Consider the following 22,021-nt stretch of genomic DNA (forward strand, 5'->3'; position numbering starts at 1 on the left):
TTTTTTGTTTTAGCATCTGTGACCTCACACATCTAAAACTGAATGTTGCACTGTACAAAACTCACAATAACTGAGATGAAGGCACTTTGAAAAAGTGAAAAAATTAATTACTTGCATACTTTGTGTATCATTAAAAAAAATGAAAATAAAATTTAAAAAAAAAGGCATGAATATGCGTCTCTTTTTAAAATAATGGGAGTGTTTTTTCCATTTTGTCATAGATGGATATATAGAGTTAGATATCAAAGCAAAATATAATGCTTTGGGGTGAGTTACTGCTTTGAAAGAGTGTTTTGTCTGCCTGGAAAGAGCGGGCTGTTATGTAAAACCTACTGCCTTGGAAAAGGGGGACGGTACTGTGTACACCTGCATGGACTTCCCTCCGGTGCTCAACCTCTTTTTGGTTCAGTGTGTTTGCTCGAAACTGGGAAAGACGCCCAGTCTTCGCCTGCAGGTTCAGCTGCACCTGGGACAGGTCAACGGCTGCTATGTGGTAAAAAGAAAGAAAGAAAAGAAAAAAGTAGTTAATGAAAACCAGCTCGGGGGAGACACTGGCCAGACTTTGTGCCGTTTTCATTTCGCTGCTGTCCGACTTCACAAAGACCTCGCTGTTCTAGCTTGCGACACGTTTGCTTCTGCTTCCGGAAAACAACCTTCACACAGGTAAGACGAGTTTCGGCTTCGACTTTGGCAAATTCTCTTCGTTTCTGTGTACAAATATCATTAGTAGCCGTTGTATTCTTTCTTTTACGCTTCATGTGAGCACTCTGTTCGCGTAAACGAGTAAATTCGCGCTTTCACGGAAAAGTAAGTCGCTCAAGGTGTGTAGCAGTTAGCGCTTTCTCCGCGGGGCACACACGGTGTAGCTGAAGGTGAAGCAATGTCTTCATGCTCTCACTTTACCTGCCTCATTAACCAGTATCCTGGCCGATACCTATGAAGAGCTGCTTTTATTGCCCCCTCTGTCATTTGGATCTGTCAAGGTGGTGTTGTGATTAGGAGCTCAGCAACAGCCGTCGGTTGTCAATGGAGGGACAGTGAGTTATTTATGGTGGCAGTGACAGCACGCACACCCATGCAGGCAGAGTGGAAAATGATCGCAGATGCCCCTGTTGCTGTCACCGAGTATCTGTGTTTTTTCATGTGCGAAATTTTTAACTATGCAGAGAAAATGGTTATTTATTCAATCTGAAGGCGTTTGAAGTTTTTAGCCTGCTTTCCTTATTATTTCTATGAAATGTAAATTTCAGAGAGGAAATAATAAAGATGAGCCACAGTATTAAATCCACTGACCGGGTCTGTTAGTTAGCATTTACTTAAATGTGATGTTCTGCTGAGAAACCTTGATTCATCCTGATGTTTTGAAAAATACAATCGACCTTAACTCTGTTTGATGTAAACCAAAGACACTCCCCAACGGTGGCCTTTAGCCCTCAATAGGATCAGTCGTTCCTAAACTAAAACCACAAAGAACTCCAGATGTTCCACATCAGTGCAGTGAAGACTACTTGTTTTTTGTGGCATGTGATCAAAACATGTCTACTTACCCAGAAAACTAATACCGTATATGACTTATATTATCACCACATATTAGAATAAATGTACTCTAAAGAAGCCATTATGCTTAAGAACCTCTTTCACCACTTACAAGCTGCAAAAGTGGCACAAATATAAAAACTTCACTATGTGTGCGTGGGTCTTTTGTGTATTGGTTGCAACACTCTCTAAGGGTTAAAGACCTTGCCGCAGGTGTTGGTTGATTACCACACAGCTCTGGTATTTAACACTGACTGTGTGTTTGCCAGATCTCGATGGAGGTTTGCTAGAGTTGATATGCGTTGATTTATCTTTTCTTGCTAGGTTGCCTCTGGAGTAAACTCATTATTTTTAGTTTACAAATGGACAAAATGCCTCAGTGGGCCTGTTTTTTTTGTTTGTGCTATTGGTATTAAATTTATACTGTTATAGTGTAATTGTGTGTAGTGGTGTTGTTATTGTAATGGCTTGAAACTGCTTTTGTTCTTTTGTTCACAGTTGGATTAAGTTAACCTGTTTCAGTTAAATAACTATACGTCTTGAATCAAATACACAGGAATCTTATATTTGTGTCACTCCTGCTGTAAATGAATCCAGAGCAGAGGATGCAATTTTTTTAATGCTGAACTATTAGAAATTTAAAAAAAGAAAGAAACTGTTGACAAAGTAATCCTCTGCTGAGGATTTTTTCGTGGGGATTTTGTTCATGAATTACAGCCCCAGTTTTCTCTCTGTAATAACATAATGAAATTACATACATATGTGGTGTTTGCTTGGCTGCTGTACACTGGGAGGCTTGTATGCCTTGTGCAAACAAGCTTGACCTCTGTGCATGATTTGTGGTTATGAGACTGGCTCCACACCACACTGTGCACGAGTCTGCTTTAAGAAGCTTTACTTGTATGTATATTTGAGCCAAAGAGAAGCTAAACTGGGGGAAGGCATTTTTGGCAAATTATGGTTTTATTGTGTTGTTGGAAATGATTATTGATTTTGTCCACACACAGTAGATATGCAATGCAAATACTGGTGATTGTATTTAAAACAGAGGACTTTGCATCCTGTTGCTATAGCAGTTACATAAGATTTCTCAGAGACTGCTCAAAACACGTGGCGTTGAACTTTGATTATAAAGATTAGATTCAATTTCAGTTCAAGACGCTCAAGAGAAAAAATAGTCCTTGCAATCAAAAAGTAATCTTTATTATAGATAATAAAGTTACTGAAAGCTAAGAGTTACAAACAGGGAGTAAAACATACACACAGAGTAATCAGTCAGACTTCCACCATGGATGATAAGACATTTCTCCCTAGTCTCCTGGCATCCTGCTTATCTCACGTTACCTTGACCACTGGAACGATTCATCATCTGGACTGAGGAAAAACAAGGCAGTGTAATTTTCTTAAGGAATTACAGGCTTCAGAACATATTCAAGTCATAAGCAAAAATGTGGTTTAATCTCTGAGAAATGCTCGCCTGATGATTAAGAGTTATTCATGTCTGGGTAACTAATTGCATTAATTTTCCATTCTAAGTGCGGTATTGTCATTTAATGCCAGACATTAATGGAAGGTAGAGGCAGACATGGCACACCTCCTGTCTCATGGACCTGAGAAATTACTGTCTAACATGGCCTCACCTGTGTTCACCGAGGGTGTGGCAGCACATGTGATTCACTCATATCAGCTATCAAGGCATGGGATTGGGCCCGGCTTTGAAGAAACGCCACCTCAGGTAATCCTCTAAAAGAGACCAAAGTACTCTGTAGGGCCACAGACACTTCCTTCAAAAGCTTACGCTGTCACATGACTACAAGGCATTTGATTTGGATAAGGTGTTCCCTGGTGTAGCCTTTCCTCTTTGGTTGCCTCTTAACATATTTCACCATATCTATTTCAAAACCGCTGGTTTCATAAGCGTGGGCTTTAATTTTGTTTTAAAGTAGACACTTTATCATTTCCACACCTCTAATACTTAATACAAACTTAATAACACAATTTAAATGGATCAGCTATGAAATATTCATCTTTACCTGTTATGAAGCGTAGAATGACCTATAGAGACAAAAAACCTTTTTTTCTGCATAGTTTTAAAGTGGTTTTTTTCTGCTTTGACATTGGACATTTTAAAGAGATTAACACGCTTTGAAACAAAAGCAGTGCCTGCAGTTTGTAGCGCTTTCTTACTTTGGCTTCATTTTTCAGCCCTGGAGGTTGTTACTTGACCACATTATGCTGTAACTTTTTGAAAACTCTCCATTTCACGTGGGAATTCCCAAGAAAGATGAGTACTTTGATCGAGGTCATGTTTTTTTTTTTTTTGCTTTTTTTTTTTTTTTTTAAAGGAACATGGTTAAAAGGCTAATAGCGTTACAGCCAGCGATTCTGAGATTACCATCATTTTTCAGGATGCTATTTATCCTCCTATGAAGCCATGTTTAATGAGGGCGTGTTGGAATACAAAACCTTTCGGAAGCTCTCTAAGACTAGCTAGTGCATGTCACTGTAGCACAAATCAAATGCACCTTTAATGTAAAGCCTGGCTGAATTGTTACCTCTTCATTAATTCAGATGGTGGATTTTACTTTACCGTCATCCACCGAGTGATGTGTTTTCAAGGTAAATGGAGCGTAGCCTGGTTTTTACTCTGTGTGTCTCTGTGCTACAGTATCCTTGACCCCGATTCGTAACAGGAATGGGTATCGGCTGTACAAAGTGAAGAAAGAGTAGGGAGAATGCCTGTGTACATGTATATGGAGCGATGTTTGCACATATTTATAACCAGGCTTTTGTGTTTGCAGTCATTCATTCAGCTACTGAGAGTACTTTACCTGTGGTAGTGCAACATCAGCAGTCTGAGCCACCAACCCCCAAACCTACGCACGTACTCACATACACACACTCACACACACACACCGAGGCACTGATGATGGAGGCAGAACAACCATTTCTCCTTTCCTCTCATGGTGCCTAGTTATATTCAATTCCCCTCTGCATTCCTCACACCGGTGCAATTGGAGCTCATACACATCCACACTGATGCACATACACACACACACGTAGTCTCTCTCTCTCTCTCTCTTTCACACACACACAGTCATTATTCTGACGGTCTGCTGGTGAGGAGGCAGGGTTCTGGTTTCATTCAGGCTTCAGGCAACTGCTAGAGTCTCTCCTTTGCGTGCAGTGGCTACTGGGCGCTTGACAGCAAAGATATCCTCTCGGGTGAGTCGCTTCAATAACACCGAAGATAAAGCAGTCTTTTTGTGTCTGAAATCAGCGCTGCGATCACAAAGACAGGGGACCTGAACATAGGGACTTTATTGTGGTGGCTCATTTTGTCATGTTCTTATGTGCAACAGAACATTTGTCTTTAGTTGATTTGCATCAGTAAGATAAAGCCATGTGTCTTATGATGGTATTTGATGGTATTTGTGGATTTCCTAGCCTTTCTGACAGTCCAAAGTATTCTGAAAGTACATCAAGCTATTTTGCTAATCAAGTTAATAAAGCAGTTAATAAATAATCACTGATTATTTCCATCCGCAAACAAACTGTTTTGATGGATGATGTGTCCTCGGTGGGAGATTTCACAATATCCACCTCAGTACATTTGGTGTAATTTGTGATGTTTCTTCATTTGTTCTTATTTGGAGAGGTTGTCTAAAAGTTCTCCAGTTTCTCTCTAATCAGTGCTCTTCTTATGAGAGGGAATTAAAAGGAGATTACGACCTGCACAAAGGGATAGAGACCACTGCCGTTTGGGTGCAAGGGGTCATTAGTGAAGGGGATTGTGTTTCTGCCCAGTTCATTCAGAATTCTTACTCCCGTGCGTGCTTTGCCTTTGTTCCTTCCCATTAACAGAAGGTTGACTTTAGTCTGTTTTCTTCTGGCTCATTTCACAGAGTTCAGCGCTTTCAGTGAGAAGCACTGTGACTTTTAGCTGAGATGAGAATTCCTTTTGTCCCTCAGGAAACTTGCTGAGAGGAAGCAGCTGTAGCTTTCTGCCATATTGCTGCAGCTTTGTGGATTTGTCATTTCCTGTGTAGCTGCCCAGTTTAAGTAGGAATGGTCTGCTGTACACTTAACTGTGTTTCTCTCTCAACAGAGAATCAACATGAAGATGTGGAGATAACATTTTCGACTCTGGATAAACTGTTTCACTGCTGGAGTGGATTTGGCTGTGGGAATGCAAACGTAGACTTATGAAATATACTAAAAGAGTTTGTGAGGAGATAAGAGCGCGCTGATCCTTTCCAGACACAGAAAACTGGACTGAGCTCTCTCAGATAATGGCTACAACAGAAACCAAAGTTAGCGGCAGCAGCACTGTGGGCCTGTCGTGGGCACGCGTCTGTAAGGAGTGCGGCCAGCAGCACGACAGCCAGGACTCCCACTTGTACGAGTACCAGGATGAGGTGGACGATGAACTGGTTTGCCACATTTGTCTGCAGCCTTTACTGAAGCCAATGGACACACCGTGCGGCCACACTTACTGCTTTCATTGTTTGAGCAGCTTTTTGAAGGAGCAGGACTTCTGCCCTGTGGACCGCCAGCGGCTGCAGTTACATCAGTGCCGTCCCTCCAGCCTGCTGGTCAGGAACCTGCTGGACAAGTTGACCGTTATGTGCCCACACTGTGCGGAGTGCCAGCAGACGATGCAGCGCTGTGAATTGCAGCCTCACCTGCACAACAGGTAAGACTCAGTGGGATGCTGACTGTGGATACTGTTTGACCTTCACAGTTCTAACACACATGAAACTCTAAAGCTATTATGAGTATCTTATGACGACATTATACGCAGTGCAATAGTTTTACCTAGTTTTCCTTCATTTTGAACCATCTGCCTGCTTCAGACAAAGGTTGTAGTTTATGATGGTGTTTATGTAATGTGTCCTATGTTATATTCATGTTCATCTCTGATGCCTTCTTGTGTAAACTACCAGCGACCTAACTCATCGGCCATGTGGTTGTCACAAGAACTGTTGCACTTTTTCAGAAACATTTGCTTTCTTGCTTTTTAGGTAAGAGTTAAGACAAGTGTTGAATGGCTGTTTACTCAATCTGAAGCTACAGCTGGCTTTCGTTTAGTTTAGCCTAGCTTGAAGACATCTAGCCTGTCCACCTTGCAGAACTGCGGAAACTGTTTGTTAATCTGACAGTTGATGTGTAAAGTGGCCATATCACAGATTTACAGGGGGATTCATGTGACAGATTAAAGATTTATTGCAGGCTTGTTAATTAGTAAGATGACTAAGTGCTGGAAGGCAGTTTCTTTCTTTTTTTTTTTAAGCTTTGGAAAGAGCCACCTAAATTTGTTCCCTTTTTCCAGTTTGTCGATTAAGATAACTGTTATTTATAGCCTCATATTTGGCTTACAGGCACGAGTATTGTAGCTTACCATTCTCGTCGAAACGACAACAAGAAGAAAAACTTAGATAAACACAAGATCTGCAGGGTTTTGTGAGAAAATTCTGATTACTTTGCCGGGAAAAAAAAGAAAAGAAAAACATAACGTCTATAGCTGTGTTTTTGTACGGTGGCCTTGAGAGGTCAAATGTGCTCAAGCTTAAGAAAACACACAAAACACAATGGAAGTTGAATAAAATGCAACAGAAATAGAAAAGATGCAGCAAAAGCCATTTAAAAATAAAAAGTGACAAGCTAACAGGCTAATAACAAACACGTATCTACAGTATTATATGAATCATGTGTTTAAACTGCATATCACCTGCATCTTTTTCTCTCTCGCAACACAGATGAATCCTCAAACGCCAAAAGTGCAAACCTTTGCGTGTTTTGGTTTCTGTTACATTTGCACCTGGTCCATCATGTTATTGTGTCACATAAACACTCCTGTTGTATTTTGTGAGATTTTATGTTTTTCTACTTCTTGTCATGTGTTTTTTTTTTTCTATATCCGTTCTTTTTTCTATTTTAGTCATGTTTTGTATGCTTTTCCGTTTGTTGGTGTTTTCTTAACTCGCAGTCCGTTTGACCTTTCAGGGCCACCGTAGCTGTGTCCTCTTTGAAACTCTACCAGCTACTGCTGGTAGCATAGTTTGTCTGTGAACACACAGCTGTGTAGTTATTGTGTTCAATACGAGGCACAGGTCACTCTTCTTGTTTTCACATGGAGAGTGTGGTGCTTATCATCCAGTGGCCGCTATGACGCAGTCAGTTGTGGGAGGAAAATTAGCTTGCTGCAGCTTCTCTGTGTAAACAGTGAGGAGGCAAAGTTCAGGCATGAAGACCAGGCACCGGTTCCAGCACAGGCTTAATCAGATTCAGCCTGTCTCAACAGACACTCTGCAATGCAGAGAAATCTGCATAGTGCTTCTCCTCTGGTCTCTTTGCTCTCACAAAACACAGTTAACATTGAATTTTGTTCCCTGAGTTCATTTTCAGCCGTTCCTGTACATGTATCTATAATATTTTTCATTATCTTCACTTATATATGAATACAGCTACAAAGGTGGGATCTCCTATTAAATGTGGCCAAAGTTCAAATGATGTAATCATATGTAGAATTAATTCCTTTGAGCCAAAAACTCCGACAGCTGTAATGCTCGGTTTTTTTTCTTTTCTGTCAGATCTGTATGATGTCAATGGGAGGGGATTTCCTTGGTGTTGTCATCTCAACAGCACTGGTCTTGAACACAGCTTCATCACCTAACTGCTCTTCAAACGTTGTTTCTGATGAGCAGCTAATTAGAGGAAAGTTGTTTTTTAAAGGGAAGGGATGGAAGTAAAAGCAGCTTGTTTCAGACAGTGGATGGACTGATGGGCTGCACAGCATAAGGGAAATGAGAATTGTTTGGAAAGATACTCTAGTAAAAGAATATAAAGCTGTAGCTCCAAATTGTAATAAAAGATCCTCTTTAAACTCCTTTTAACATCACTAATTCACCCACTTTAATGTTCTTCATGCTTCTGTCAATCCTCAGATGTCCTGTTTTTAGAAGACTCAGAGAGGAAGCAGAGAAGAGGAAGAGGCCCTCATGGAATGAATTAAAGGGGCGTAAGGGTGACGGAGAAGGGTCTGGAGATGCGAAACACTCAGCAACACTGTCTCGAAATTCAACCCGGGATCAGCCCGAGCCTGGGCTCATTAATCCTGCCTATGAGGAAGGTGAGGAAGGTATGGAGTTATTTTATTATTTTAAAACCCGCAATTTCTCAGGGTGTGCGTTAGAACAGTACCAAATAATCTTTATAGAAGCTTCTAGGCTTAACAGGAATATTTCCAGTTGGTAGGGTGATTGTCAGGGCACACACGCGATTTGCTGCTTTTAGCCTTTAAGGGTTTGATTCTGTCTGTCTCAGGTGAATCATCAGCCTGGCTGTAGGAACATGTACCAGCTAACACACAGTTTAACCAGACAGTTGCATCATGGGTGGGAAAAACCCTGAAAGCAACTTGCAAGCCGGCATCACCGACCAAAGTTCAGTAAAACACAGTTGCCAAGCAACTGGTACCAGGTGTCCACAGTGAAGTTTATATTTGTGCAACTATAATCTGTCATTTGATTTTTGAAAGATCTCTGTTAAAATCTCAGCATGTTTATGTTTAGTAATGGTGCCCCCCCCCCCCCCCCCAGCATGAAAACTTCATCATGTTGAATAATCCAGGTTTCACCATCTTTGCCGCTAGTAAAATTCATAGCTTTCTAACTGAATGGGAGCAAATACATTGGTAGTATTGCTGAGGAGTAAGCATGTAAGTACTTGTATGGTCTGTGTGTATGCACAGGCCATTTCCACGGAAGAGCGAGGCTGTGCAGTGCAGCAGAGTTTGCGCTATCTCACTGTTATAATCACAAACTGAGGTCCACTCTGCGTCACTCTGTTTCCTTTTCACGATACTCTTCAGCGCATCCCGGAAACACAAACGACACAGATTTACTGGTTTATGTCATAGTGTGTTATTCCATGTAAGTATCTATGGGAAAATAGACATTTCTAAAATGTTGGTGAAGACGGTGTTTTTCTCACCAAAATGTCTTGCTGGGAGTTAAAGGAGACGATCATATCTGTCTCTGCATTCAGGAAAAAAGATGAGCACAAGATATGCTCAGCTTATCTGAACACAAACATAACAAAAAATGCTCCTACAGCCTGCTCTTCACGCTTTGGGTTTTCTGTGAATTTTGCAGCAACAGGAAGATCATTTAAAGTTTGGATTCTATTTCTGTAGAGTTGTTTTAAAGTATAAGTCAACTAACAGTTGATTACAACATTGATCCTTTATATGTAATGTTTAACCTAAACAACTGGCCAACACCAACATTAATACTTGTGGTACATTATATGGTCCATATAATGTACCATATATGGACATATAATGTTTTTCCACTGCCTTCAACCATTCTGATAGTTGCAGCATTCTCCCTCTGAGAATTTGCACACATCTGCAAATTCAGAAACTGAAGCAATGATTAATATCATTCTCACCAAAGTTGCCAGACATACACAGGAGGTATCTGGAGTACTGAGCAGGGCAATCACAATCTACTGACATGGAGGTGCACGTCAGGTCCAGGGTAGATTTAAGTATAAATCCCCTGTAACTTAGTTGTGCTTAATAGGGCGTTTACTGAGAGCTTGTGACATCGCTAGAAAAGAGGTGATGGGGTAAGAGGCATCTTGAAATGTGTAAACAAGCTATCAGTGTATCTGAGCTAACTTTATGCGAGGTGAAATAGAAAGTGAATAAGTAAGAGAATGTGGAAAGCTACAGACGCCATGGACGAGTAGCCGTTATGCCCCGTATTCACCTGAAGAATGCATGTGTCGTTGATGCATTGCGCTGTAGTGTTTTGTGGGACAACTGACCTTTACAAAGACTCGAACAGACCCTCACATAGTCACAGACCATTAATGTGTTGAAGGGCCTGTTTTTGCTTCCAAATAGTTTCTGGAGTCACTCGTCACTGTTTAGATTGCGTCTACTATTTTCTTCTGTAGTTTCAGTCAATGAAAATGTTTGTATACTGGGTCTATGAAATAAATATGCACTAAGCTTCCAATTTCTGTGGTTTTAAAAGGCACGCTGCTGGCACTGCGACCAAGCACTAAATACCTTATGTTTACTGAATAAAGAATTTATTATTTTTTTAAGAAAAAGTTTTTATTGAACATTGTCAAATATTTGCATGTTGAGTGTGAAGGTATTCATGTGTTTTAATATGAATTACTTTTCCTATTCACTGCCTTTCAGACAGCCTTAGGAGACTTGTTTAGTAGGTTTATATCACGATGACAATGAAAATATTATTAAATGGTCAGCACAATTCATGCTCCTTTTATAGCTTCTTTTCCTCCCCTCATCCTCTGTCCTAATGGCAGTGTCCCATTTGATGATCCAAGTAGGGCTGGGCCGTATTATACCGTTCACGGTAATACCGGTATAATGTCGGGCAACGATAAGAAAATGAAATATCGCGAAAATATCACTTTTCAAGTGGCGCATGCGCAGTGCCTTTGTTTTCATACGCACATGGCGGAAAAAGCATGGCAGCGACGGAGAATGAGAAGGGCGAAGGCGGATTGTTAAATGAAACGGATGAACCAGAATTGGTTTGTAAAAATGCTGCAACTTCAGTGGTGTGGAACTGGTTTAGCTTTCGTCCGTCAGATACACAACAAAGCACTATTTTTGGTAGCGCATGCTTGCGGGCCGTCGTTATTGTCGTGTTTTTTGGAAAATACGGCACACTTAAAATCAATCCTTTGATTTTTCTGAAAATCGACAGAGTCCCTTATAATCCCGTGTGCCTTATGTATGAATTCTGGTTGTGTTTACTGACCTCGAAACGATTTTATGTACACGGCGCTGGAAAATCTGTCAAATGTTTTAGTACGACTTTGCTAAGCTACGAAGCCGCACCGCTTGATGGGCTGTCGGAGCATAATGGCTGTTGTAGGCAGGAGCCTCGCGGAGTGATACGTACTGTGCTTCAACATAATATTACCGTATTGTGTGTGTATAACCTCTTTTTAAGTTTTGTGGATATTATACATGGTTATGCTGAGGATATGTCGGCCAATTTCCACTGGAAATGCCTTTTGGTTAAACAGTCAGCAAGGAATTTGCATTTGCACTGTTAAATTTTTATATAACTTTAATCCACATAAAAAACAGCTGCTTGTTTAAGTGAAAATACATTGATTTTTTTTTTTTTTGCACTAATAAAGTTGTGGAGTTGTAAAGTATTTTGTCTAGTGTCAATTATATCATCAGTTATATCGTTATCGCAAATTTTCAAATGTATATCGTGATAAATGTTTTTGGTCATATCGCCCTGCTCTAGATCCAAGCCTGGGATTTGAGCAGGTTTTGTTTATGCTAACAATTTACTTGCATGCCGTGTTGAAACATCCTGCAGGGAATAAAAACAATTTAAAGTGCTGGTGTGAATAGCTGTATTTTTACACCACTGAATTGAACCAGCTTTGCCTTTTCTGTTGTGTTTTTGGATCTATGGAAGTGTGACACCTCAGTAAAGTAGGGTTAGAATTTAACTTGTGGGCGAGTTACCATATTTGGAAGATAAGAACAGTTTACAAAGATAAAAAACAAAAAACAAAAACATAATTAATCAGAGTCAAGCTGGACTCCAAACAGCTCAAACTTGTATGATTATATTTGTTTGTTTCCTTCTTTCTGCTGGTGTTCCTGCATTGGGTATTTTGCAAGGTTCATTCCAGTGAAAAAGAGGAGAGAACTGGGAGTAAACAGGACATACAGCCATGTTTATTACTGTTGCTTTTCTTTTTCCCTCTCCTACAGACCACAACTCGCTGCGGTCCAGTTTGGTGGCCGAGGCCACTGTCGTGGAGCTGATCAGAGATGAACCCGGAGAGGAGCTGGGCCTTCGGATCGTGGGGGGGAAAGACACACCGCTGGGAAACATAGTCCTACAAGAAATTGTGCGGGACTCAATAGCAGCTAGGGATGGCAGGCTGGCACCAGGAGACCATATTTTAGAGGTGAGAGAAAACAAAAACGAGGGAAGAGCTGGGATTAAGTCGTATTCAGCTGTTATTCAGTGTTGGGATTTAGAAATCTCGTGTCGTGGCATAGCGTGACAGTTGAGGTCAAAATTGTTTCGCACACAACACCTTATGACTACTTCTCATGGTATTGTAAACACACTGCTCGTTAGAGGGGGTGGGAAAGTAGACATTCAAGATAAACAAGTTTTGTCTCCATGGCAACAAGGCGTGGTTAATATTACCTGGCACAAGTGCGTCATGTTAGCTTGAGCAACTTTACCCACTGCCTTTCACTTTAATAGTCTTCAAACATTAAGGAGGAACTGCGTTTGGTTTCCGCAGAGAATAATGGGAGTGCAGAATATCAATAACAAGAATATTCCACATCCGATTTCTACCCTCACATTGCTCTGAAATAAATTTTCTGTGAAATACATTTTAACTTTTCCTCTAAAGCTAAGCAATCCCAGACCTGGAAATGAAAACAAAAACCGTACCGGAGAACAGCTCGCTTTCAGGACGCGAAACAATTGCTTCCTTTGTTTGTGAACCTAAAAAGATGATTGAAACAACAGACTGATTTTTGCTGAGGCCTGTTCTTAGATTTGTGAGGCAGACTTCAAACAGAAGAGACTTGGAATTAATGTTTACGTAGCTGTGATAATCGTGATTATTTTATTAAGAGGACAACAAAACTAAAGTGTAATGTCCATCCTTCTCCTTCAGCGTCTCCAGTTCAGGGCTAACACTGAGAAACAGACAACCATTCACACTCACGTTTATACCTCCCACCTAATTAGAATACCCAGTTAATCTAACATGCATGGTTTTTGGACTGTGGGAGGAAGCTCGAATTTCCAGACAGATAAGCAGTTGCCTGCCTTGCCTGGTGGCAAGCAGCACCTTGCTTGGGCGCCCAGGCCAGTGGGGGGGCCCCTGAGGGCTGATGAACTTTAAACTACAGCAATAATCCACAGTTTGTAGTGACAGTATGAGAGGCCTGAGCCTCCCTTAGGCGTCCCCACCTGACTCCAGTCACTCCCTTTTCAAGTGGCATGCATGATTGTGTTTAAACAAACCTAATGACAACAATGTAAACGGAGGGGAGGATTCCTGCTGCAAGTGAAAAAAGAAAGAAGAAAAAAGCTAAACTGTGGAGCAGATAATGATTATTAAATGTAACACTGATTTCAAAAGTAATACTAATTTGTTGTTTTTTTTTTTGTTTTTTTTTTTACAAATGGCAATTATAAACATGATCCAGATGTTTTTCCTATCTGTGGATGCTTCACTTCAGCCAAATAACAACAAAACATAACAGGTTTTGTGGAAAAAACATGCTCTGCTTATTTTGGTATGAAATTAGACAGCCAAGGGCAAAATAAGTCTGGTTTTAATGTTTTCAGTGGCATGGAGGAAGCCACAGAATGGCTTTGTGGCTTCTGTTTAGTCAATATTTCTGGATACAGTTCAAAAACTGCATCATTTATCAGTTCCCCTAACCTGCCATCAGCCATGAGACCTGCACCACATTTAGATGAAATGCCACCGCTCATTTTTTCCAGCTGATGAGAGACGAGCGTGTGATGGTGTTTTGTCTCCAGATGCACAACATTCTAGTGATGAGGACTTTGAAGATTACTCGCAGTTATTTACTCAGAGTTAAATGACTTAATATGAGATTTGGATCTTCCAAAAGAAACAACTGAGTGGCTTGGGTCTAGACTGAGTGAGAAAAACTTCCTGACTACAGGAAAAAAAAATTCTTTCTACTGGAGATGATTTATTTGAATTTTATGCCATTGCCCTTCTGCTTCTCTGTCTGTATATGGCATCCTGCATGGCTCCCCCTCTCTTTTCAATTCATTTACCTCACAATAGTATATAGTGATCAGCCGCCAGTTTACTCCATCTGCAGGACGTGATGAGAAGAATCATCTTCCTTCATTGAAATGGATGATAACTTTCTTTATTGCGTTCATGTTGAGGGTTTGTTGGGTTGTGTGTACGACGCAGATGAGTACAGGCTGTTCACTGACAGTTCAAAATCCAACCTAAAATGTATTGTACTGCTTAATAGCAATTATTTTTGCATCCATGCCAGTTGGTGTTTCTGTCCAGCCGAAAGAAACTTATGAAAGTAACCAAATTGTGTTAAAGAAGCTGAAACACAATGAGCACAAATGGACCGCCTGTGAAAAGAAAACTGTACAGAATCATTGAATTAGGTCGCGTCAGCTCTTTTCTGGAAAACAGAAATCGTATTAATGCAGGGCGTTGTATTGCGGGGCGACACGGTGGTTAGTACTATTGCCTAACAGCAAGAACAACCCAAAATCTGCATGTTCATCTTGCTGTGGCAACCATGCTAAATAGCATTAAAGCCAGATATGACAAAGCTTTATTTCCAAGCACATCAAATTACACCACTGTCAAGAAAGGTTGATCTCTTTTATGCTTGACAAATAACTGTACACAGTGAAGGCAGGTAATGTTTGCGCTCAGCTGCTTTATCAGTGACGGCGTTGTTTCTCCTCTTTGTGGTGTCGTGTTCCAGGTGAATGACATCAGCTTGGCTTCAGTTCCCCACACTCGGGCCATCGCAGTGCTGCAGCTGCCCTCCCTCCTCAGGCTCACCGTCATGCAGGAGAAAGGTTTCAAATTAAGGGATCAACGCTCAGACCAAAACCAACCCACTTCCACCGGCTCCCCGGGCTCTCACAGTCCCCATAGCAACGCTACCTCCAGTAACAACCCTGGTACAGTCCTGCAGGTGACGCTAGTGAAGAGCCAGCGCACAGAGCCGCTCGGCATCAAACTCATCCGCAAATCAGATGAGAGTGGGGTTTTTATCTTGGACCTGCTGGCTGGTGGTTTGGCAGCTAAGGATGGAAAACTGAGGAACAATGACAAAGTTTTGGCCATCAATGGACATGACCTGAGGCATGGGACACCTGAAAGTGCAGCCCAGATTATACAGGTAGATAACAGACTGCACCCTTATTTCTTAAATAAACAAAGTTAAGATGCTGTTTAAAGTAAGTAAAAACACAAAGAATAAAAAGGACTTGCACATCACAAAAGTTATTCAAAAAGTGACATCAACATTATTATTGTGCAGCCCTTAACTTACAATGTAAAGTGCCTTGAGGCAAATGTTGTTGTGATTTGGTGCTATATAAAGAAATAACATTGAACTGATTGACAACATTTTGGGACACAGGTTGTTTACAACTTGTACAGACATGAAAGAAGCATCTGTTAGTATGTTTATTATGGACTCTGTCCCCAGCAAGTCTTTACAAGTCATAATACATCTTAAAATTTCTACAGACCAAAGGCACCCAGGAGGGCCATCAATCACAGCATGGAAAATGTATCCTAGGTGATAGTTAGTGGACCAGACATGCAAAACCCTCAATGTAAACACCACCTGGCAGAGGAATTCATAATAGGAGCTTTGTATGAAATTTGTTTGTGTAAAATCATTTGCTTTTATTCTTTGTGCCAACAGGCCAGTGAGATGCGTGTGAACTTTGTGGTGATGAGATCTGCGGAGGCTCAAGAGGAAGGAGGAAGCAGCAGAACATCCAGGAGGACGCCTGAGCCGCAGTACTTTAGGCGCCGGTCCACCTACATGAAGGTAACACACAAACAGTTTCCTCCCAAGTCTTTTTTTAATTATATATTTTATATCCATGTTTCCAGGTGGTTTCCAGCTGTTGTCTTTTAACACCCCAACGTTGGTAGCAGTGTCTTACAAACTTTGCATGTTTATGTTTACACGGCGTAATTGTGACGTTCACTCCTGTGTCGCTCACACTCAGTTGTACCATACACAGTGAGTGGAAAGAACAGCAACCCCCCGTTTGAGGGGTGAGAGCAGACACCTGCAATGGTGAGCAGAGATAAAAGCCCTTCTTTGGGGCCTCCCTCTGGCCTGATCAAAAGGCCCCGGGTGCTGCTCGCTCTGCCGCTACGGGGCCACTGTCTTGTTGTTTTTTTTGGCCGTTTCTTTGCGAGACAGAGGATCAAAGCTGGTAACAGTTAGCTTTCGCCTGCAGAGTCGAGCCTTTTCGTCTTGCTGGGGGGAAGGGGGGGGGGGGATTCCCTGCTGTGGAGAGGAAGAACCCCCCACCTTCCCTTCTGATGGTTTACAGACTCCAGAGAGCCACAAGGACACTGGTTGAAGTTGTCATTTTCCACACATCTTTTCCAGTACGAGAGCGTAGTGCTGAACCTCACACGTTCCCTCTGCCCTTACCTCTCAGCTCCATCTCAGATGTTTCACATTTGTTTCTACAAGTGGTTTTGTAAGGGGGATCCATTAAGTCAGTGATCCTGGAGAGAATGTGATTAGCTGGCATGTTAGGCCAAACGAAAAAAAGGTTAACTCCTGTGGAGAAAACATGAGGTAGAGGACATGAATTTAAAAACCGATACAATGAAGATGGTCAATATGTTTCTTATTGCTTGGTGTTAATGTGTCTCATTGTTTCCATAGGATCCTCCAGGTGGATTTTCTAGTCAGGAGAAGACCGTGAGTCTGAAAAAGGAGCCTCGGCTTTCCCTCGGCATCACGATCGCTGGAGGGAGGGATTGTCGCAGCCGTCTACCGGTTTACATCACAAGTGTGCAGCCTGTAGGCTGTTTGCACCGAGATGGCACCATCAAAAGAGGTACAAACCACAGGAATAAAAAGAGTGTTCTTGTCTTTGTAACGCTCTCTTGGCCAAGGGCAACGGCTAGAAATTATTTCAATATTTAATTCATCTTCAGATATCCTCAATCATTTTTGCCTGTAACATGTCAGAAAATGTAAAAATCCCAAAAAATGTCACGATGATATCTTTTCACTTTTGGGTTTCAAATAAATGCCAGTTTTCTATCATGTATAACCAGGGTTAGGGCCAGTGATCGTGATGAACTGGACAGGCGGCCAACTTTGACAGGGGGGCATTTGGCTCAAATCACTTTAGCATTCCATAAAATAAGAAATTAAAAAGAAAAAATATATATACATATATATATATATAAAGGGGAGAGTGCAATCATAGTCTCACTTACATGCTGTTGCACTTGTGTGCGTGCACACACACATACACAGTGCACAAAACAGAGGTTATAAACTAAAGTGCAAAGTAAGACTTGTTAAATTTATGTTTGAAAGAGAACTACAAGAGTCAATTACATTTGATTAATAAACCTAAACTCTGGGTCATCTGTACAGGCTACACAGTAACTTTAAGGATAAAAAACTATTTTTAAACACATCATAAACGGGCATGCATGATTACAGTCATGTGGGATCCTTTTTGGCTGTCCCTGGACCTCCAAGACCATCGACGCCATCAACACTGTACAGAATAAATTGAACATCTTTTCTGTCCACTGATTAATCATTTAGTAAGCCAGTTTTTGTAGAGATAGTTGTACATAAATTCAATCGATTAAGCCTTTAACGAAAACAAAATTACAATGTATTTTAATAAATAAGTGTAAAGATTTTGGAAATGACAGCTCTGTTTGAAAATCCACTACAAAAGTACAGGAAAAGGGCAATTTTCTTTTTTTCCTGCCTCTTTTCCAGGATACAGTGTGCTGCTAAAGGACCATTAAAACTGAGAGGATGTCCTAAAATAGAGCCTTGACTCTGACTTCTTTAAGAGCTGCTCTTTAAATATTATATCCATCCCACACTTTTTCTGTGGTTGAACTGACATCTGGAGTTTTTAAAAAAAATCACTTTAAACACAGAAACAATAATTTTAACTGAACTGGCCTTGTCCTTGTTAACATCATCTGTATTTCTTCAGGTGATGTTCTGCTGAGCATCAACGGTGTTGATTTGACTCAGCTGACCTACAATGAGGCCGTTTCTGTGCTGAAGGCTCAGACAGCTCAGTCCCAGGTGGTGCTTCGTGTCATTCAGACTCTGTCTGAGGAGTCAGAGGAGGACACCGAGGCTAACGATGACGAACTCGACATTGCAGAAGACTCACGAGATGACACCCTCAACTGGACCCCGCTGTGGACTCGCTGGCTGGGATTACCAAGGTAAAGCCAACTCAGTATAATCATTTATATCACGGTCATAGTGCTGTTTGAGCTGTTTTTGCTTTATGTGAAAGAGCTGACTCTGACTCGTTTCTTCAGTCACATGCACTGGTGCCGGGACATCGTCCTGCAGAAGACCAACAACGAGAGCTGGGGCTTCAGCATCGTTGGGGGTTATGAGGAGAGCCACGGGCAGCAGCCGTTCTTCATCAAAACCATTGTGCCTGGAACACCGGCTCACTTTGATGGACGCCTCAAGTAAGTTAACCACATTTTGACTCCCATGTTACATCATCCGCTCCTGCATCTTTTCGGCACCGACCCTGATAACAAAAATGTCCCGTGGCTTTCTCAGGTGTGGTGATGAGATAGTGGCGGTGAACGGAGCTACAACTGTGGGAATGAACAACTCCTCTCTCATCCCAATGCTCAAACTACAGAAGAATAAAGTCACGCTGACTGTGGTGTCCTGGCCGGGAAGTCTAGTATAGCAAACCTCACGTGCTCATTCTGTGATCTCCTTTCTTTCTTTACTGGGAATCTCACTGTCCCTTCCACATGTAACCAGTTGAGATTTTTGAGGTCATGTCATACACGAAGATGCGTGTTCTTCAAAACCATCCCATGTACAATAGATGATTTTCCATAGGTGGACTGTTTTTTGCGATATTGTCGTGTAACAATGATGACAATCCATGAATTTTGTGCTAAAGACAAACTGGAAGGATTCGTTTTTTTGGAGTGTCTTTCTGATCCCATTTGAAAGTTGTATGTATATTTTTAGCTTATCTGCCTAATGTTTTATTTGGTAGCGATTACATCTTAGACTGTGTATAAAAATGTAGCTTTAGGGTCTGCAAAGTGAAACTAATGCAGAAGTGCCTTCTTTCTAATGACCTGCAGGGGACGACTTCGTTGGTTGCAAAAAGACATCCCGTTGTACAGAAGTCTATGGGAAGATGCCCCCTTTTCTATAACCTCAATAAACATTTTCCTTATGAGTTTATGATCTCAGTTGCTAGTTTTATGCCTTAATGAATATAGCATATAGTTCATCTTGTAAATTATCTTCTTATTTGGAGTGAAACAGGACGATAAAGCAGGGAACGCTTTAGAGCAGACCGGCCTTGTGACTGACAAGTGACTGAATGTGGAGTGTCCTGTGGATTTTCAGTCGGATCCTCGCCTCACTCGTCACATCCAGTTATAAAAACCCAATATGGTGACCGCTATCCCCCTCAGCTCGAGTCTGCACAACGGGACTATGATACAACGGCTGCATCTATCCTTTGTATACAGCCTGTGGATGGTATTAGATGTTAAGTGATAATGAACATATGTACATAGTTGAATTGCGTTATTGTTAACAATATGCTGACACCAAATATTTCAGGAAAGTGAAGTCTTAAGTTGATTTAAATTGACATTTTTAATTTAAAATTAGCATCTACATGGAGAATATCAGCAGTGAGATTTTTTCTTTTTCTTTTTTTTTTGGACAAAACAAATTTTAAAGGATTTTAAAATGTCAGAAATATTTGAAGTCTACATCATGACAGTAAAGATCACGCTTCTTTACTCAACAAATATGTGTAGAGCGTTTAGTCAGCATTGTGTTGCTAGGGGTTGCATCAGGTTTATTTCCTGTAAGCTCTTAACAGGAAACTTAGACCTGTGTTGTGAAACTCTTAAGCTGGTTTAAAAGAAGCTATTATTATTATTATAATATAGATTATTTGACGAACGTTGAGTTTTAATCAAAACTTTCTAATCTGTATTCACTGAATATGTGTATGTATATCATCTTTCCGTTTCTTTCCAAATGATAAAGTTGCTCATAATGAACGAGTTTAATAAGCAGGTGCCTTGTAGATATCAAAGGACAAAGCAGAATCTATACTTGCCTTAAATGTTTTGCTCCACCAAAAATGTGTTTTCCTCATTATTTGTTCTTCTCAATATTTACTGTTTGTGGGAATTCAAAGCCTTGCTCTGATAGATCTGTGTCGACACATTCCCGGTGGCCTTTGTTGCATCTTTATAGGTGAGATACCTGTTGAAAAGCTATGGATGGCTGTAAAATTTACAGCAGGTAATGTGTGTATTAGCCTGTCCACCGTTTCATTATGTTCAATAAAATCATGAAACCATTCCGTCTTTCTGTTATGAATGTTCTGTACACTTTGGGCTTTTTGGGGAGGAAGGTTAAGTGTAGTAAAGGCACAGCTTTACAAGCCACCCTTTATTTATACTTGATGATGGATGGGTAGTTTAGAGGGGATTATAAATACACCGGTATTCACAGAGGAAGGGTGCAAATGTTAGAAATAAGTTATTACAGTTACTGATGTTGAAAGTCTGTGGCTGGACGGTTTATTAGCCTGTTCACTCTGACCCCTAGTGGACACAAGGACTGAAGTGGCCAATGTTTCCAGATTCCATCCTGTAAAACCTTTAAAGTAACCATGGTATCCATGAATTAAAAAAATAAAACTATTGTAATTAATAATAATAATAAATTTTATTTATGAGCGCCTTTCAAGTCACCCAAGGACACTTTACAATAGGATAAAACACTTAGTAAAACAAAGGCAGAATAAGAAAAATAAAATACAGACTACCTTTTAATCTTGTGCTTTATCACAGGCCTGTTATGCAATTTTAAAATCATGCTCTGAAGTCCTCAACAGTGATTTCTCACAATTATGATTTGCCAGTTCTCTCAAAATCTTCACTTCATAAGCACTTACATACCACCAACTTACGGTGCTAGTTTTATTTCTGTCTATATTGTGAAGGTTAAATAAGTTTTAAATATATATACATTGCCATTAAAAGCCTGATGTTTTAATCCCCCAAAACCTAAATGTATCAGTATATTTACCACACAGGGAATCTACTGTCAGACTGTAGCATGTCCCCAAGTTTCTCATAATTTAAAAAGGCTTTTTAGGATGCCATATGTTGCAATACAATTGATATTTCTACTTCACACTACTGCAGCAGTAAAAGGTTACTGAACACTTCCTCGAGCTAAACCAGGAGAGGCTGTGAATGTGAAAACAAAAAGCACAGAGGACCATAAAACCCTCCACCCCAAAGTGAAGCCTACCACTACAGTACTTGTTGTGGTCAGGTACAGTAGAAACTGTATGTTCGGCTTGCTGCCTGCTGGTCCGTGTCATTAGGAAGCAGCAGTACGTTATGGTAACAGCATTCCTGAGTTGTATATATGTTGAGTAATTGCAGGCTGTCTTGTTAAAGTTAACGATTCACCACCTTGTTAAACATGACAAACAGCCACATTTTTCATCGCGGGGCAGCAGGCTGTGGTCAAAGTGCATCAGCCAAGGTCAGTCACAACCTGCTTCTACCAACATGACACACCACAGGTTTCATAAGGGGGAAAAAAGAAGGAAGTGGCAACAAA

At 40.8% G+C, this 22,021-nt stretch overlaps 1 protein-coding gene across 3 annotated transcripts; it reads left to right on the forward strand.

Annotated features, from left to right (window-relative positions):
• Nucleotides 1-415: 415 nt before the first annotated feature.
• Nucleotides 416-20,741, forward strand: lnx2b (ligand of numb-protein X 2b). 3 transcript variants are annotated; one of them, XM_082509242.1, is made up of 10 exons: nt 416-663; nt 5,645-6,232; nt 8,484-8,668; nt 12,329-12,528; nt 15,092-15,514; nt 16,049-16,177; nt 17,039-17,213; nt 18,351-18,591; nt 18,691-18,849; nt 18,947-20,741. In XM_082509242.1, the coding sequence occupies exons 2-10, from the start codon at nt 5,829-5,831 to the stop codon at nt 19,080-19,082; spliced, it is 2,052 nt and encodes a 683-aa protein (XP_082365368.1). In that variant the 5' UTR covers nt 416-663; nt 5,645-5,828; the 3' UTR covers nt 19,083-20,741. The 3 variants fall into 3 exon arrangements, with proteins under 3 accessions (XP_082365368.1, XP_082365366.1, XP_082365367.1); XM_082509240.1 differs by having other exon boundaries at nt 417-663; nt 8,484-8,677; XM_082509241.1 differs by lacking the exon at nt 416-663 and adding an exon at nt 4,655-4,761 and having other exon boundaries at nt 8,484-8,677.
• Nucleotides 20,742-22,021: the final 1,280 nt, after the last annotated feature.

The sequence above is a fragment of the Aulonocara stuartgranti genome, assembly GCF_965226115.1.
Source record: "Aulonocara stuartgranti genome assembly, chromosome: 2".
NCBI classification, from domain to species: Eukaryota; Metazoa; Chordata; class Actinopteri; order Cichliformes; family Cichlidae; genus Aulonocara; species Aulonocara stuartgranti.